The sequence below is a fragment of the Camelus ferus genome, chromosome 10, assembly GCF_009834535.1.
Source record: "Camelus ferus isolate YT-003-E chromosome 10, BCGSAC_Cfer_1.0, whole genome shotgun sequence".
NCBI lineage: Eukaryota > Metazoa > Chordata > Mammalia > Artiodactyla > Camelidae > Camelus > Camelus ferus.
Genome location: NC_045705.1, coordinates 28,238,058 through 28,256,495, shown reverse-complemented (window position 1 = coordinate 28,256,495; position 18,438 = coordinate 28,238,058). Strand labels below are relative to the sequence as shown.

General features: G+C 45.4%; 2 protein-coding genes and 1 long non-coding RNA gene across 19 annotated transcripts in view; 1 reads left to right on the top strand and 2 right to left on the bottom strand.

Moving 5' to 3' along the window:
- Positions 1-8,287, bottom strand: part of EXT2 (exostosin glycosyltransferase 2) — a 154,565-nt gene extending 146,278 nt beyond the window's left edge. For 4 of the 6 annotated variants that reach the window (XM_032488493.1, XM_032488497.1, XM_032488498.1 and 1 more), the window contains exons 1-5: positions 7,831-8,044; positions 6,556-6,840; positions 3,636-3,695; positions 1,501-1,571; positions 295-364 (exon numbers count right to left, since the gene is read on the bottom strand). In XM_032488493.1, the coding sequence (XP_032344384.1) occupies positions 295-364; positions 1,501-1,571; positions 3,636-3,695; positions 6,556-6,840; positions 7,831-7,881 (537 nt within the window). In that variant the 5' untranslated portion in view covers positions 7,882-8,044. Of the gene's footprint in view, positions 1-294; positions 365-1,500; positions 1,572-3,635; positions 3,696-6,555; positions 6,841-7,830; positions 8,045-8,149 lie in introns of those variants that run through there. The other 2 variants (XM_032488496.1, XM_032488495.1) reach the window with 2 other exon arrangements.
- LOC116666357 lies at positions 8,198-15,285 on the top strand. Its single transcript, XR_004323167.1, has 3 exons — positions 8,198-8,351; positions 8,774-8,908; positions 14,500-15,285. It is a non-coding gene; the product is annotated as an uncharacterized LOC116666357 (long non-coding RNA).
- The window catches only part of ACCSL (1-aminocyclopropane-1-carboxylate synthase homolog (inactive) like), an 86,299-nt gene continuing 78,239 nt past the window's right edge, over positions 10,379-18,438 (bottom strand). For 9 of the 12 annotated variants that reach the window (XM_032488504.1, XM_014558839.2, XM_032488507.1 and 6 more), the window contains 5 exons: positions 17,934-17,979; positions 17,696-17,837; positions 16,769-16,911; positions 16,529-16,682; positions 15,300-15,731 (listed from right to left, as the gene is read on the bottom strand). In XM_032488504.1, coding sequence (XP_032344395.1) covers positions 15,550-15,731; positions 16,529-16,682; positions 16,769-16,911; positions 17,696-17,837; positions 17,934-17,979 — 667 coding nt within the window. In that variant the 3' untranslated portion in view covers positions 15,300-15,549. Of the gene's footprint in view, positions 13,921-15,299; positions 15,732-16,528; positions 16,683-16,768; positions 16,912-17,608; positions 17,838-17,933; positions 17,980-18,438 lie in introns of those variants that run through there. The other 3 variants (XM_032488502.1, XM_032488503.1, XR_004323166.1) reach the window with 3 other exon arrangements.

Below are 18,438 nucleotides of genomic sequence, written 5' to 3'. Positions count from 1 at the left end.
ACCCTGCTCTAGATCAACTGAGCAAGGAAGAGGGAGCTGGTCACTCAGAGAGTCCTGCCTGAAGGTGTGAAGGCAAAGAGGGGCCGCACACCAAAGCAGGGCAGAAATTATACCCAAACTCTAAATACCTAGGATGAGGGGGGAAGAAGGGATGTGGTGTTCCTAATTCCACTTATTCCAAGTGGGCATTCTTAATTCCAAATCAAAACTAAGTGACCAGCCAAAACCCCTGGCGGGCCAAAAGTTAAGGAGGGGGCAGAAGAGCAGGAAAGAGCCAGGGAGGGGGCCACTCACATTCTCTGGTTTAAGGGGTGCAGGGCTCTTGCAGTAGAAAGACAGGAAGCTGGCCACTTCCTCCCGGAGGCTGGAGATAAGATAGACACATGGGCAGGGCTTGTTAGTGGGTCTCCAAGCCCCCATCCGCCCATCCCAAAGCTCCTCTGGTGAACCTTCAGGAGGCTACCATTACCCTTCTCTGTTTCCCACAAGGGGAATGAGATCAGTATTTGTCCCCACGGTACCCACCTCTCTCCCTGGCCCCAACACCACGCACTCGCATTGACACTTTGATTCCAGTAGTTCTAGGACGCCCAACCCCACCTAATCAGCAGACTTCAGGAATATCAAAAATAACACTCTATACAGATCTAGCTAATAGTAGTAGTAATAATAATAAAAAAATACAATAATTATATAACAATAACTATTATCACAGTTACTGCTAATATTTACTAAGTATTTACCTTATGCAGGTGTTATTTAGAGAATTTTCCTCATTTCATCTTCATGAAACCCCTATGATGCAACTACTATTATCATTATCCCCATTGTACAGACAAAGAAACTGAGGCTTGAAGGCATTAGGTCATTTGCTGGAGTGGTTTGACTCAAGGGCCCACCATCCTAATTACTCAAAGAACATGTGCTTTGGAACCACTCTTGGAATCAAGTTCTGCTCTGTCACTAAACCCTTAGGACAGCATCTGGACCCTAGTAGGTGCTCAATAAATATAAACTTTTATTAGTTTCTTAATCTTACCAGCAGGCAAAGGCCTCAGCCAGCTCCCCCTAGGCTGATTCTGGCTCCTCCAAAGCTACTAAGAAACTGGAGACAAAGACTCCTCACCAGAAGTCCCTCTCCATGCCTCAGACTCAGAGACCAAGCCAGGGAGCTCCTAAGGGGGGTCAGATGGGCCAGAGGCACCAGTTCTCTGCAGATGCTCCAGAAGACCCCACGCCCACCAGCTCTTCAGGACTAGGCCCTCAGCCTGGCCCAGGCTTTCTCAACCTGCCACTATTGATGTTTTGGGCCAGATAATCCTTCGTGGTGGGGGCACTGTCCTGGGCATTATAGGAGGTTTAATAGCATTCCTGGCTTCTACCCAATAAAAGCCAGTAATACCCCCCTCCCAGTTATAACAGCCAAAAATGTCTCCAGATGTTGCCATATGTCTCTTGGGGAGAAAAACCGCCCGGGGGCTGAGAACAGCAACTACTTACAACAGATGTCCCCTCCAGTCAGGGTACTGCAGCAGGGACGGCTCCACCCTCAGCATGTCGCTGTGACTCAGCTGGGGACAGAGAGGGCAACGCAGGGCTGAGGGCCACATGCCCTCACAGTGGGGACCGGCACTGTCACCCACATCCACGCAGCTCCGGGGCCTCTAAAGCCAAGGGCTTGGTCTGCTCATCGGAGACAGAGGCAGCACAGGAACAGCATTCTCATGCCCATTTTGCAGATGAGGCTTAAAAATGTGAGAGGCCTCAGCCAATGTTACAGCACTAGCAAGTGGCAGAGCTAAGACAAAGAATCTTTGACCCCTAGTCTAGTGCTCTTTATACAGCATGGCCACCCAAAAAACCAGATGGGTGGATTTGTGGAGGCAGTGGTAGGAGATTGCACCATTCAGCTCCTCCATGAGTGACAATGGAGTCCCAGACTCAGGTGCCCTCCCCTCTGTCTTGGCTCTAAGTTCTAGAGGGACTCAGGGCATTGTCTTCCTTCAGGCTCAGCTCAACCTCATACTTTGGAAAATGTGGCCATTTCCACACCATCCCCACCCTGGCCAGGGGCTGAGTTAGTGACTCCCAGGGCATCACACACACAAAGTCAAGGAAAGATCGGAGCTTTGGGCAGTGGGACCAAAAGAAGAAAGGGAATCAGCCACATGGTCATAACTGCAGCCTTTTCCCTTTCCCCTTCGTCACTGAGAGCTGCACTGTCCAATATGCTGGCCACACGTGGCTACTCGACACTTCTGTGTGACTAGTCTGAATGAGACACTGGATTTTGAAGACTTGACATGAAAGAACTATGTAAAATATTAATCATTTCTATATTGATTACATGTTGAAATGACCATATTTTAGATACACTGGGCTAAATAAAATCCATTATTAAAATGAATTCCATCAGTTTCTTCTTATTTGTAGAAAATTTTTAAATTTATACGTGGCTCACATTTTATTTCTACTGACAGCGCTGAGCTGCCTTGGAGTCGGGGACTGGCTTTGGGAAGAACAGGCTTTTCGAGCCCACTCCCTGTGTCCCTCTCCCCTTGCAGCTTAGATTGTTCCCCTTTGGAAATATGTTCCTTTGGGTTAAGCAACGGCTCTCACTAGTCCCAAACGCTGACTCCTAGGCCTTGAGAGACACATTTATCAGGCAGTTCCGTGTTTTGCTATAGAAGGCTCACAGCAGCTGAAGAAACCTGAGTATTCTCTATGTCTGTGAGTTGGCGGGGAGGGAGGGGGCAACATAAGGACAGGGGGTTAAGGGGCACAAATTATTAGGTATAAAATAAGGGCAAGGCTATATTGTATAACACGGGGAGTACTGCCAGTATTTTATAATAACTGTAAATGGAGAATAACCTTTTAAAAAATTGTGAACCGCTATATTGGATGCCTGTAACTTATATAATATTGTACAGCAACTATCCTTCAATTTAAAAAAATAAATAAAATAAAGAAATCTGATTATTAAAGTTTGAGGAATTTTGCAAACTGGTAAAAACCAGCCATTTTCAAACATTAAATTATATAAACTATAGGTAACTTACCATATTAAAAACAAAGGTGGAAAGTACTCAAATAATATTGCTCCTGCTTATGTTACTCCAGTTTGCTATCATCTGAGCTCTGGAGGGTCTCTTGGTCTGTGTGTCCGGATGGTGGGAACCCTGCACTATGGTGCCCCCGCACCTCTCTCCCAGCTCTGAGTGCAGTGATGTCACAGCACAGGCTGAAACTGGCCGCACAGTGGGTATTTACACTATGGGGATTGGCAAAAGCCACAGATCAGGGCCCACCCACCCCCAGGGCCAGTTGTTAAATACTGACAACACATCACCTAGTATTTATTTCCTCTGAGAGCAGGGACCCAGTCAGCAGGAGAGACTGAGGAGGGGAAGAGCCAGAAGAGATGAAGAAGTCAGATCAGAGTAGGGAAGTGACTTGGCCAAGAGGGCAGAGGAAGTGGTCCCCAAGGTATATCTGGAACCTGGGTCTCTGACTCTGGGGACAGGGCCGCTGAGGCCAGCAGGAGGCTTTTGTGGGGGAAGTATTCTGGGGAATTCCAGACAAGACAGCCCCTCGGAGCTGGGGATGCCACCCAGAGGTGCACCGGGACTTACCCTCCTGGACAGCAGGTCAAAGCAGAGTTTGTTCTCACTGGTGCCCAGGTTAATGATGCCCTGGAGGTGAGAGGTATGGAGCCATGTGAGCGCGGCAGAAACGGCCAGTGGAAGGCCTGAGGAGCATCGCGAGGCAGCAGAGCAGAGCTCTCTGCAATCCCACCCTTCCCACCACCCCTCCTGGCCTTTGCTCAAGCTGTGCCCTCCACGTAGCTCCCTGATGCCATCTTCCCATTTCTAAAGCTCTGTTCAAATGCCATCTCTTCCAGGAAGCCTTCCTCAAAATCCCACCTGCAAAGGATCTTTTCTTCTTCTGGATCCCAAAGTGCTTTATCTGTACCCTGTTAGAGCAGTGGTCAGTTTCTGTCCCAGGTCACAGGAACTAACATACAGGATTTGTCACCCCTACTAGATGGGTAGGTCCCTGAAGGCCAGGTACACTCCTAAGACAACACTATATCTCTCAAGAGCATCAGTGGGACTCAATACATATTTATTGGATAAAAGAACGTATATGTAAATTGGCGTTCTGGCAGGAACAGGAACAAGGGTGAGCGCAGAGCAAGAAGCCCTGTGCTGGTGGAAACGCTCCCCGGGTGAGACCCAGGCAGCCTCATACAGCATCCCGGTCCCCCCTCATAAGGCATTATTCTCATAGGCCAGGGATGGGGAAAGGCACAACTCAAACTGCCCCTTACAGAGTCCCCAGAGAGACTCACACACAGCTAATTCCTGACCCCTCAGTTATTGGCAAGGATGAAGAAGGAGAAAGGATGGAGAAGTAGAACTTGAATGAACTCAGGCTATGACAAATAAAAGGCAATGTCCCTTCACGTCCTGGGGAGCAAACTTATAGGATCCTCAACCCATAAGCAGTCCATCTGCAGATCCTGCCACTCCTACCTGAGCGGCATACGTGCACAGTCCAACCCCTTTTCCCCCTCCGCTGCTAGGGCCCTGGCCCAAGCCGCCAGCACTTCTTGTCTACATTATCGTAATAGCTTCCCTCCTTCCTTTCCTGCTCACTCCCTCACCCCGACCCTCCCGGAGTCTAATCTCCACACAGCAGTCCCAGTCACCTTTTTAAAAAGAGAAATCAGATCATACTTCTCTTCCTTTGAACACTTTCAATCCCACTTAGTCTAAAATCAGAAGCCTCACCATGTCCTATGTGAGGCTACAGATTTATTACCACCCTGCCCCCATTACCTTTCCGACCTCATGCTGGTCTCCAGCCAGCAGCCCCTTTGCTGTCCCTTGAATTCATCAAGTACAGTTCTGCCCTGAGGCTTTTGCATTGGCTGTTCCCTCTGTCAGGAATGCCCTTCCCCCAGATACCCACAGTGCTCACTCTCAGTACTACCCAGGCTCTGAGTTGGTCCCCAGTGCCCTCCATCCTCCTGGTATTCACACCCTTGTATAACCCCTTATCCCTAAGTGTGAGTGGACCTAGTGACCTGCTTCTAATGGACAGAATCTGCAGAAGTGATGGGCTGTCACTTCCAAAACTAGGTTAAAAGAGTCTGTGGATTCCATCTTGGGCATGCGTGACCTCTCATTCTCTCTTTCTCTCTTGGATTACTTGCCTTAGGGGAAGCCAGCTGCCGTATCATGAGGCAGCCCGATGGAGGAGACCATGTGGTGAGGGACTAAGGCCTGCCAACAACTGTGTAAGTGAGCTTGAAGTAGACCATCCCCCCGCCCACCAAGCCTTCAGATGAGAGCACAGCCCTGACTTCAGTGCACCTTCACAGAAGATCTTCAGATTAAATTCCCACCCAGACTCCTTAACAGCAGAAAATGTGAATTGTTTGTTTAAGCAGCTAAGATCTGAGGTGTTTTGTTACACAGCAAGAGATAACACAATCCCTCACTTTTTTCAGGTCTCTGCTCCAATGTCACCATATTAGAGTGTCCTTCTGTGACCACCTCACAAAAAATAGCAACAGTCTCTATCCTATTACTTTATTTTTCTCTCCCTCTCTTTTTTTCTTAATTTTTTTTGTGGATGGAGGGAGGTAACGAGGTTTATTTATTAATTTATTTTTAGAGGAGGTACTGGGGATTGAACCCAGGACCTTGTGCATGCTAAGTATGCACTCTACCACTTGAGCTATACCCTCCCCCAACCCTGCTTTATTTTTCCCTACAGCACTTATCACCACATAGTATATCTATTATGTCTGTTCACTGTCTGTCTCCCCCACTAGACTGTAATTTCCACGAGGGCAGGAATTTTATTTTTGTACACTGCTGTAACCTGGGCACCTAGAACAGTGCCAGTCCTTGGTACCACTCAACAAATAAAAGATTCTTACCAGATTATTCATGACTCTCTGCCCTCTGAAGGTATTACCAGTAATAAGTTGTAATAATTGGGGAAGGTGACATTAATAATAACAGCAACGACCACTTACTGAATGCTCTGCAGGGAAGTACTGTACTAATAACTTGTATACCTGCTCTCATTTAGTTGTGACAGTTCTATAGAGAAGGTTTTATTCCATTTCAGAGATGAACTGAGATTTACAGAGGTTAAGTAATTAGCTCAAAAACACACAACCCGTAAGTGAAACAGCTGTGACCGGAACCTTAGTTCTGTCCCAGCTCTAAAGTGGAATAGTTGACGAGCTGTGGATCAGAATCCATATAAGAGCATTCCATGGTTCTTGAATTTCTCCCTCACAAATCAAAGTCCCCTAAATTATAAATGGGTCGTTTTCTGATCCACGTAATAAACTGGGGCCTCTTTGAGCTCCATCAGATGTCCTCTTGGAGGTCAGAGGACCATAACTCCAACCTGACAATTGCAAGCTAGGTGCTGCCCTATTATTGGTCAAGGTAGGGCACACACACCCCTACCACCACCACCAACCGCAGTGCTCTCTTGGGTCCCAGTGGGGATGGGGGCTTCACTCACGCCAGGGTTCTTATCCTCATCATACTCATCCATGTGGTAGGTCCGGTAGCCCTCCTCAGCTGAATCCCAGAACCATTTAATGATGCTTCCTCTAGAGGACAAGTGGGGACTGTCGGAGGAGAACATGGCGGTGGGATCACCCACGCCATAGAGCAGCTTCTGGTCTGGTTTTCTGGCGGCTTCTCTTTCCAGACCATCCCCATAGATACTGTGCAGGCCCCGTGTGGAGACTGAACCCGGACAGGTGGTAGGCTTCCTGGATTCCTTCTGAGGAAGGGTGAACATCTGCAAAAAGACAAAAGCACTCAACGTCTGATCTGATCAAGGGCTTTCCCACCAAATATCAAAAATGAATTGGGACTCCTGGGGTCTTCCCCCTCCTTTACCTGGCCCTTCCTGTAAGTTTATAAATCTATCTCTTCCTGTGTCCCTTACTAGTTGTAACCATGTGTGCAACCACTTCAAGGCATAAACTCTACTAAGGCGCTACAGCGTGGGGGGAGGGGGGAGCTGCACTCGCTACTTTTATATGACTTTAATAGATGCTTTAGCTTGTTTTACTTTTGTGGAAGTGTTTCATTCTGCAGCCTAAACAGTCGCCAGCATTCTTTTCCATTCTTGCTGACCACAATTTCAAGAAGCCAAGTTAAAATTTTCTGACTTAAAACGGAAAGAGCCTCAAGTCCAGGGGTCTTGTGGTGATGGATGTAAAAGGGGTAAAGAATAGGACCAGATTATCCGCTGTTCTGGAGCAGGTGATGGGTGGGGACTGAGGGGAGGGAGGTGGGGTCTCCCCGAGTGCAGGGACCCCAGGCAGAGTCCAAGTTCCCACCCTTACCCCTGAAGTGCGGGAGGCATGGGGCTGGTCTCATCCTGTCCGTGGATGTCAAGTCCTCCACTTACTAAGCCAGTTTCCTCATCCGCACAGTGGGTATAACTGTAACTACCTCACAGGGTAGCAGTGAGGACATAAATATGTGAGTTAGTGTAAATCACTGAGAACAATTCTGGCTCATGGCCAAAGTTCAGTAAACTATGTTATTATATCATAACTCCTCGCCGACTTCCCCAATCCTGATGCACAAGCCCCACATACAAAATGATGGGGGACCAACCAACGGCCTGGAAACCCAGGGGGCTCCCTCGGTTAAATTTTGTTCCACGAAATCTTTTCTGCCCCTCCCCACCCTTGCTGACCGGGCTCTCCGGAGCCTCCCCTCGGAGAGGCTCGCGGAAGGACAGCGGGGCGGCGGCGGGGTGGAGGTGGGGGCTGACCGGGCTCGGGCTCCGCGCGCTGTATGGGGACGAAGGGCGGGGTCGGGGCATCCAGCCGGGCGCCGGGAGCCCACAGCCCGGCACCCGCGCGGCCAGGCCTCGGCGATCCGCAAGAGGGCGGACTGGGCGGGCGGCGAAGCGCAAGGCCTCTGCAGGGCGGCGGGCGCCTCGCGGGCGCTGGCTTCAGGTCTTCGAGAGGAGGAAGTGCGAGTCCGGGCCGAGGGCTTCCGAGACGGAAGGGCCGGGGCTTCTGCAGAGAGGCCTCGAGCCCGGGCAGGCGAGACCCCGCAGGACCTGCTCCGCAGAGCGGGGATCGCACCTACTTGCGGAGCTGGAGGAGCCGGCGCCGGCGCTCCGGGGACGCGCGTTCTGTGTCGAGCCCTCGCCTGGACTCGCCCGCCGGCGCTGTGCGCGGGGCACCCGGGCCCAGGCAGCTGCACTCGGACCGCGGGGCCTTCCCGGTCTGGCTCCTCGGACGGTTCCGGGCGCAGTTCGCCAACTCCAGGCCGTGGGGCGCCCGGGTGTGTCTGCGCGCAGGCGGTGCCCACGCAGCCCCTCCGCGGAGTCGGGGCTTCCCCGATCCTCCCTCCCTGTGCCGGGTCCCCAGCCACTGGCCGCCCAAGCGGGAGGGGAAGCCGGGGAAGGGGCTCGGGGTCAGAGGGCAGCCAGGAAGGGGCGGGCCGCCCGCTGCCACCTCAGCGCTCTACGGCCTGAGTGCACAGGCCGCCTTCCCATCCCTGGCACGTGGGGGCGCCTCCCTCTTCCTCTCAGCCTTAATTTCCCCGTTGTAAGGCCGAGTCACTGAGGTTTCTGAGCAAACTTTTGCCGGCTTGTAGCCCATGGATAAGCCTTTTCGGATTAAGGCGAGGGCATCCTTAAAACATCCTTCCCCTATGAAAGTTTTTGACCCGAGTTTGTAATTTCTCCTCCTTTGTTTCTGCAGAACATTTGTTGAACTCTGCCACATTCCGGGATTTTGGCAGTGAGTCAGACTACCCAGGTCCCAGGCCCGCGCAGAGCCTTGAGTAGGAAGTCTCCTTTTCCCAAGAAAAGAAATAAGCAGTATCCGCCCATACAGGTACGGCTGGGAAGACTTGGCTGTCTTCAGATCACTCCACTTCTTGTCTTCACTTTGGCCTTGCCACTAACGTCGTGACCTTGAGCAGCTCTCACGACTTTTTGGCCCTCTGTGTGATGTAAAATAAGCCAGTTTTCTCCATTTAAGACATATCATTCTGTTTAATTCAGATAAGTAGTCTTATTGAGTGCCTGACTTGTGCAAGATCTCTACTAAGTGCTGTGATAACAATGATGAGCAAAACAAACAGTGGGCCTGCACAGGTCACCGGGGAGGCAGACCGTGAGGACACATAAGAAAGATTACTGGGCGCATGGAAGCTTGCAGCAGGAGATTTAACCCCCGCCACACACACACACACACACACACACACACAGGCCCCACATACGAAGTCCTACACACACATTCATTCACCCTCAACACTTAGGAAGTCATGGCAGAGTCCTAATCAGCTGGCTGGAAGGTGAGGTGTTGGAAACAGAAGGAAGGGCCTTGATAAGGGCCTTCCAGGTTAGAGTCACTGTGGAACATTAACAAACTGCAATAAACCTAATACCGCTGGAGCTTGCAGGGTTTGGGAGAAAGGCTGGCGAGAGAAGCAGGGTTTGGGTCATGAATCTTTATAAATAAAACATGATGATGATGATGTAGACTGTGGAATTCTCACTGAGGGCATTGGATATATATATTGTAATCTCCAGAGCAAACAATGTTTTAAAAAATCAAAAGGTATAACTACGAAGCCAAAAGAGGCAATCAAATGGAATACTAAAAAATGCTTGATTAATTCTAAAGGCAGGCAGAAAGGAAAAAAATGAACAAAGAGCAGATGGCACAAATAGAAAACAAGATAATTGACTTAAATCCAACCATACCAATAATTACATTCAATGTCATGACTAAGGACCTGTTAAAAGATCATCAGGCTGGATAAAATAGTAAGATTAAGTATACGTTTTTGCAAGAAACCTGTTAAATGAAAAACTAAACTTAAAAGTAAAACTAGAAAAAAAAAATACCATGCAAATAATCATAAGAAGATGGCTATGATCCAAAAGCAGCAAAAAAATGTTGGCAAGGATGTGGAGATATTGAAACCCTTGTATACTGTTGGTGGGAATGTAAAATGGTACAGCTACTGTGGAAAACATTATGGTGGTGCCTCAAAAAGTTAAAAATAGAATTACCATACGACCCAGCAATTGAACTTCTGGGTATATTCACAAAAGAATTGAAAGCAGAGTCTTGAAGAGAAATTTGTTCACCTATGTTCTTAGCAGCATTATTATCTATAGCTAAAATGTGGAGGCAACCCAAGTGTCCATCAACAGATGAATGGATAAGCAAAATGTTGTATATACATACAATAAAATATTATTCAGCCTTAAAAAAGAAGGAATTCTGACACATCTATAACATGGATGAACTCCAAGGACATTATGCTAAATGAAATAAGCCAGTCACAAAAAGACAAATACTGTATGATTCCACTTATATGAGGTAGTTAGAATAGTCAAAAATCATAGGGACAGAAAGTATAATGGTGGTTGTCAGGAGCTAGGAAAGGGGATAATGAGAAGTTATTATTTAACAGGCACAGATTTTCAGTTTTACAAGATGAAAAAGAGTAATGGGGATGGATGGTGGTGAAGGCTGCACAACAGTGTTAATGTATTTAATACCACTGAACTGTAACCCCAAAATAGTTAAGATGGTAAATTTTATATGTATTTTGACACATACATTCAAAAAAAAAAAAAAAAAGAATAAGATAGCTGAAGCATTCAATATCTGACATAGACTTCAAAACAAAAAGAATTACCAAAATTTAAAAGGACATTTCATAATGACAAAATGATCAATTCATCAGGATGACAATTTTAAATGTTTGTACCCCTAGTAACAAAACTTCAAAATACATGAATCAAAAACTGACAGAACAAAAGGAGGAAATAGACAAATCAATAATTACAGTAGGAAAATTTACTGCCTCTATTTTAGTAATAGAATAGATCAAATGACAGCAAGGGCAGAAGACTTAAACATTATAAAACAATTTAACTTAATTGACATTTATAGAACATCAGACCCAATAACTGCAGAATATACTTTAAGTGCACATGAAACATTGACCAAAACAGACCATATAGTTGGTCCTAAAAAGGTCTCAGTTTCAAAGGACTGAAATTGTAGTTTATGCTTTCTAGTCACAATAGAACTAAAGTAACATTAACAAAGACAGCTGAATAATCCCTAAATATTTTAAAACTAAATATTTGCTAAATGAATTGCAGCTAAAAAAGAAATCACAAGGGAAAGTAGAGTGATCATAAAAACCCAACTTATCAAAATTTATGGGATGTAGATAAAGCAATGCTTAGAAAGAAATCAATAGCTTTAAATGCTTCTATTTGGCAAAAAACAGCTTAAAACCATTGGTGTAATCATCCGCATTAAAAAAGCTAGAAAAAGAACAAATTAAACACAAAGTTAATAAAAGGAAATAAAGGTAAGAATAGAAATGAAACAGAAGAGAAACAAACAGAAAAATCAATGAAACTAAAAGCTGGGTCTTTGAAAAGATTAATACAATTGAAAAACATTTACATGAACTGATCAAAAAATTTATTTCAATATCAGAAAAGAAAAAGGAGATAATATTATAGAACCTATAGGTATTAAAGAGATAATAAGGGAATGTTATACAAATTTTTATGTCAATAATTAGATGAAATGGACAAATTTTTTTAAAAGACACAAATAGCCAAAAGTGACATCAGAAATAGAAAATGTGAATAGCCCTATATCTGAAATTGAAAACAGAAGTAAAAATCTTTTGACAAAGAAAAACTCCAGGTACAGATGGCTTTACTCGTGAATTTTACCAAACATTTAAAGATTTTTTTAAAATCAATTTGACACAAACTTTGAGAAAGTTGAGAAGGAAAACACTTCCCAAAATATTTATGAGGTCACTATTACCCAGATGCCAAAAGCAACAATGCACTACAGAAAAGAAAGCTATAGCAGAATATCCTTCATGAAAATATGACGCAAATTCTTAATATCAAGCCAAATCCAACAATATAAAAAAAAGATGATACAACATGGCTATATGGGGCTTCTTGCAGGAGTATGATGTTGATTTAACATTTTTTTAAAAATCAGTATAATTTACCACATTAATACTTAAGAGAATTATATTATCTCTAGAGGTACAGGTAAAAACAGCTGACAAAAACTGAACCCGCATTCATAGTAAAACTCTCCACAAACTAGGAATTGAAGGAAATTCTTCTACCTGGTAAAGGGCAGTATGAAAAATAGTTCCAGTAACATTATACTTAAGAGTGGGAGACTGAGCACAATCCTGCTGAGATTGAGAACAAGACAAGAATGTCTTCTTTTATTCAACATTGCACTTGAGGTTCTAGGTCATGCAATAGAAAAATAAGAGACATAAATATGAAAAGAAAGAAGGAAAATCATCTTCATTCACAGGTAACATGGTTGTATACACTGAAAATTCAATGAAATCTCCCCAAAACTAGTAGGACTAATAAGTGAATTTAGCAAGGTCACAAGATACTACCAGGAGATGATTCTTCCTGGGTCTTTCATGTTTCTGCCTGCCCTGGAAGCAGGGACCCTGACTGCCTTTGTTCTGAGCTATACAGGATTATACACATGTGTATATATACATATAAGTATATGTGTACATGTGTGTATATATACATAGATGTACAGTGATCAACCCTGGATGACAGTGATACTGTTTGTCTCCAGAGCAAACGGTAGGTTTGTTTACTACTCAGTATAGTAAAGATAATGTTTCCCTTAAGGCCAAAGTTCAGGCAGGTTTACTGCTCATTTTAAAGGAATTGGGTTCCTTAAGCTTGGGTGTCCTCTCTGCTACACACCCTATTGGATGTGCAGGCCTCACTTTGTCCTCTTCACTCCGCCTTATAGGAATCAGGATTTGGGGAACCAAAAGCTCATACTGATTTATTGCTATTGCTGTGAGTAATAAACTGGCCTTTGTCTCTGACCCAGCATTTGCATGCTTTCTGCCAGCATCCATGAAACCTGTTATTTTGCAGGTAGGGTAGAACCTTGAGCCTTTAAAGTTCTTGACAGATAAAAGATACAAATACATCAGCCACAACAAACTTAAAGGAAATTAATAATCTATTCATTTAAAATAACATGAAAGGCATAACATAAAATAACATTAAAATATCCATGTAATGGACTATTATGTGCTAATCATAATTCATGACTTCAAAAATATTTAATGTCATTGGGAAGTGTTCACGTATAAAGTTATGTGAAAAGAGATACAAATTTGAATGTGCAATATGCTATGTAACACAAAATACAGGTACATAAATTAAAACATTAACATTATAACAACATTGTAACAATATACCTGCTAGCAGTAGGATCATAACTAATTTTAATTTTATTGCTTTGCTTTATTTCCTGAATTTGCTATTATGAGTATGGATTTCCTTTACTATTATAAAATGTTTTAAATTGCATTTTCCAAAAATAAAATAAAATAAAATAACATGCAAGGCATAATATAGTGGTAAATTTATAAGATGTGTCTAAGACCTGTACACTGAAAGCTACGAGACCTTGCTGAGAGATATTAAAGACCTAAATAAATGCAGGGAGATTCTGTGTTCCTGGATAGGAAAATATTCACTTTTCCCCAATCAACCACTTGAATCTTGAGTGGAACAGAAGAGAGAAATGGCCTGTCCCTTCCATGGAAGGTATCCTCTCTTCCTCCCAGGACAATGCCCATGAGACTGTCTGTGAGCTCCCATAACAGAGATCCCAAGAGCATCTCTGGTTCCTATCTTTCCCTTCTCTTCTGCTCGCATGTGCTCCCTCACGCATCCAGTGAATTACCTTTCTGTGTCTAGTAGTCAAGTCGATTTCTAAAGAAACTTGTCTGGTGTAATAAATCTTGAGGAATCAGGATTTGTTGGTACGCTGCAAACCTGCCCAAGAGAGGGAGGGTGGTCACAAACCCAAGTGACTGATTGAAGCCATCAGAGGGCGAAACTGCTCTTTCATCAGCTATAAAATGGTGCTAGTCCCTGCTCTGCCCATTTCACAGCATCAGTGCTCAGACTGAAGCTCACATGTGCAATGGCTTTGCTGAGCAAGAGATGAAAATGGAAGACCTCAGGCTTATCACCAGAGATTCATCTTAAAAGCCTTTTGAAAAGGCAAGAATGGAAAGAACTCACATTTGGAAGCAGGAACATTTGGAATTACACCCCTACCCTGCCACTTAGCCACCCATGTGTACGGTAGGTGTGACTGTGTAGGGATCCTCTGGGACACTGCATTTTCCCTTCCTCTCTGACCTGCTCCAGAAAGTACTCTTCACATATAACCTGCTTTAGAATTTAAAAATTAAAAGGACCTCCCCCCAAATCATCTAGCTCCCAAAAGGTGATATATAAAGAATGTGAATGAGAAATAAAACACGCCTACACAGCAGCTTGGCGAGAAGAATGACCTTGGTGTGCCCAGTGTTCATTATTGAAGCACAGACTTCTCTATCTTTTCAGGTTTTATGAGAGAGTGATGATTTCCAAGAGCCTCAGCCATGAAGGATCACCAGAGAGGCTGTGCGTAATCCAGACTGAGGCAGAAAAAGTATTATGAGGGATTAAGGAGAAGTAGCAAAAGCAGCGTGAGACTGGTGGGATAACGGTTCCCACCAGCAATCCTGATGTACAGACTTCCATCATTTGCACCCACAACCCTAGACTCTTAAAGATGGACTTCTCTCAAGAGCAAGCAGCTGTTTCGTTTCACCAAAGCTACATTGAGGTTATTTCTATAGGATGATAAGATTATTATGTGAAGAGTCCCTCTCTCCCCAAATTTCTGATTCTTTCCCTCTTGTTTTATTTTATTGGCCACAGCATCAAACCAAGTAAGCATCTTCCAGCTCAACCCCATTATCCGCTTTGTCTACACTTAAAGTTGCTCTTAAGGGGAGCTATATTTTTCCGTGGGAACAGATGAAATATAGTCTGTCATGAGAATAAGCGAGAACCATCTGGAATAGTTTCAGGGAGAACCAAATAAAACCCAATCAAATATGTTCGAGAAGCAAAAGAAGTTTAATGTGGCATTTTTATCCACTAATTTTAAAGGTTGAGTTGCCAGTGTTGATGGGGCTTATCCTCTGAACATAATCATACAAGTATGCCATATATATTTGTAGGAGCAGGGTTTGTCATTACAAAAGACTGGAAATAACCTAAATGTCTATCAGTAGGGAGCCTGTTAAATAAATCCATTTACCCATATAGTGGATGGATACTATGCAGCTAATGAAGAAAATAAAACAGGCCTGAAATTTAAGAGAATATGGAATTTATTAGATATCGAATATAAAAACAAACTCATCTAAATAGGGACCCAGAGAGCTCCCTTTATTTCTCTCTGGGCTTTCCCACCTGAATCCCCATAAAAACATTTTGCCCATGCACAATGGCTAGCAAAGACTAAAAAGATGCAAAGCTTCCAAAAAATGACAGATGTTCAGCTTAAGGAGGCTGATGATGAGAGTCAAATGAGCCCATTCCTGGAGCCCGCTGTTTGTTCAGTCACAGTCCCAGGTCAGAACAACAGCCTTCCAGACCCGAGGTTAGTATGACTTCCCGAGAGTAAGACTGGCTGGCGTCACTGGCTGGGAGGTCCTCCACTTCCTGGTTTATTGCATCCTCCAGTTGCTTCACTACCCAATCCTGCTCCTGCTCCACTAGCACCGTATAGAACCTTTGCATGGCTAGAGGGTCCAAAGGGGGACAGAGAGGAATACTGAGTGGGTTTGCAGATTGGCCCCAGATATACCCAAGTCACAGCAGACCACCAGAGAACCTCTCATTCAGGGATGCTGAACTTGAGCCCTCCCTTCCTTGGGATAGATGTCCAAGTCTACCTGCTGCGTGCCCAATGGCTCTTTTTGGTTTCATTATCACAGCACCTGCCCACCAGATACCTTCATGGCTCATCAAATCCTGTAACCTGGCTTATGGCCTTGGCCTCACCATTGTCTACCTGCCTCTAGTGGCCCTTCACTCAGTCTGTTCTCCACATTAGCCTAAAAGATATCTGTGTAACATAAATGTTCTCTTATTCATTGCTATGTGCCCAGGAGGTAGAACAGTGTTCTGCATGTGTTGAGATGCAATAGATAAAATGACTGTCATGTTTCTATAACCTTCAGAGGAGAATCTAAACTCCATAGCATAACATACAGGGACGTCTATGTCACATACCTGTCTGTCTCACCTAGGAGACCACAAGCCCCACAGGGCAGAGCTCCATTTCATGCTGGCTTAGTCCCAATGCCCTACTTCAAGGTAGACACACAACAGACACCTAGAAGGGGTAACATACCTCAAGTGCCTATCAATTCCTGTTTACAAAGGAGCTTAAAGATATGAAAGTGAAACAGAGGGCCTAGAAGGGCTGGAGCTATAGGCCGCTAAAGGCAGAAAAAGAAGACTCCACTATTGGGTTGTAGAGGGGTGGCTGGGGCATCTCTGAAGGATGCAGGATTGAGAGGTCAGCTCCACTCACCGTGTTTTAGCAGGAGAGGTGTAGCTGCAAAGACGAGGCGGAACCAGCCAGGCTCCTTACACATAAAGGTCTTGCCACAGGACAATATCAGCTTTTTGTCCAGGAAGCGGCGATGGAGGAGCAACTCTTCCTCAAATGTGCATGGGTCCAGGTACTAGGGAGGACAGAGGCACAGAGCTGAGCCCAAGTCCCACCAAGCACATCATCTCAAGAACACCTGTCTTCACTCCCAGAGCTCACCTTTCTCAAGCTGATCCAGACATAGAGGCCAGAGCCATGACTGAGAAAAGGGATCTTCGATGACTTCAGTTCATTAGTGATGAACCTGTGAGCCTCCTGCAGCCGGGAGTGGTTAGTGGGCAGGTACACATTGTCAATCCATTCTGGATGGGTGGAGGAAGAGGGCTGTCACAGATCTCAGGGCTGAGACCTGCCAGAGGGTTCCTTACCAAATGCTCCCTACCTGGGCTGCATGCCTTCTGGTTCCATCCAAGCCTGACTATATTATATTTGAGTCAACGGCTTCCATACTCAACACACCCACTTCTTACCTATAGATTTGATGGAGACTCTGGGCTTCTCAGTATTTGAATAGGAATGTTCTGTTGAGTTTACACCCTGGGGCAATTAAATCGGGGTATCCCCTAAACAGGGTTGATGCTGCTATTGTCAACTGAGCAAGTAGCAGGGACTCATAGCTCCCTTACTTCCTGCCTGAGAGCCTCACAAATGGACTTTGAGGAACCCAGACGTCCTGGGGGATGATCTTATCCCAACTGTTCTCAGCACTGACATCATATTAGATCCACCTGGGGTTTCTGAAAGGCAATGCCCAGGTTGTATCCCCAGACATCTTAATTTGGAATCTTTGGGATGGAGCTCACACATCAATATTTAAACCCTCCAGGTAACTCCCGTGTGCACCCAAGGTTGAGAACCAGTGTTCAAGAGGCTGGGAATCTGGTTTCTACCAAATAGCAAAGGGCCTAGCACCATGCAGGGAGGCATCCAGTTGGATTTCTCCTATCTACCCGTTTCCCAGCCAAAGCTAAAAGCAAATGGTTTTCCAAACCTGATTACCTGATTACTTTTGTTTGTTTCATTATATCCCAGCTTTTAATTTAAATCCTCCAGCCATGAGGCCTGGCCTGGAATGGAGCTCCGTACCTCTGTCCTGGAGCAGCCGATGCAGCTTGTACTGGGTGATGCCAGAGATGCCATGAAGGTAGCCAAAAGAGCTCATGGCCAAGGCCACCTCCTTGTTATGGGTGTACAGAGTGCCAAAGCGGAAGCCAGAGATGCCGAAATCCTAGAAGAGAAGTAGGGAAAGGAATACCTGGTTGGTCTGCCTTCTGCTCCCAGCGCCACTTCCTTCCCTACCCAAGGACAGGCAGCTGGGGCTCACCTTACTGGTGCCCCAGATCATATGGGTCTTGTTGGGGTCAGGCAAGCTGGAGAGGAGAAAGGACAAACAAGATCATGCAGGAGTATTTGAAGGATGAAGACATGGGGTCTATGAGGGGAAGATGAAAGTGGACTGGAGGTCCTTCCTAGACAGGAGGGCCTATGGGACCCAACATTCAAGAAAACAGTTGCCCCACTTAAGCCAGGAAGTCAACAAAAGGTATCCTTGTGGAACTAGATGGGACAGCTCTCAAGTGCCCACTGATGTCTGGGACCCTCAGCCTGGCTTGTGGTCTTCCTAAAGCTGCTCCAAAGCCACCTTCTCAGCAACTGGCTCTTCACACATGAGGGCCGCCCACCACTTCTAAGATGTATCCACCTGTTTCTTACTGCCCCACCTTTGGTGAGTCTGTTCCTTCTTCCAAGCATGCACTTCCCTTGCTTTGGCTGCTGAATCCTATCCTAGGACCAAATACCACCCTTAAGAAAGCTCTGCCCTATTTCCT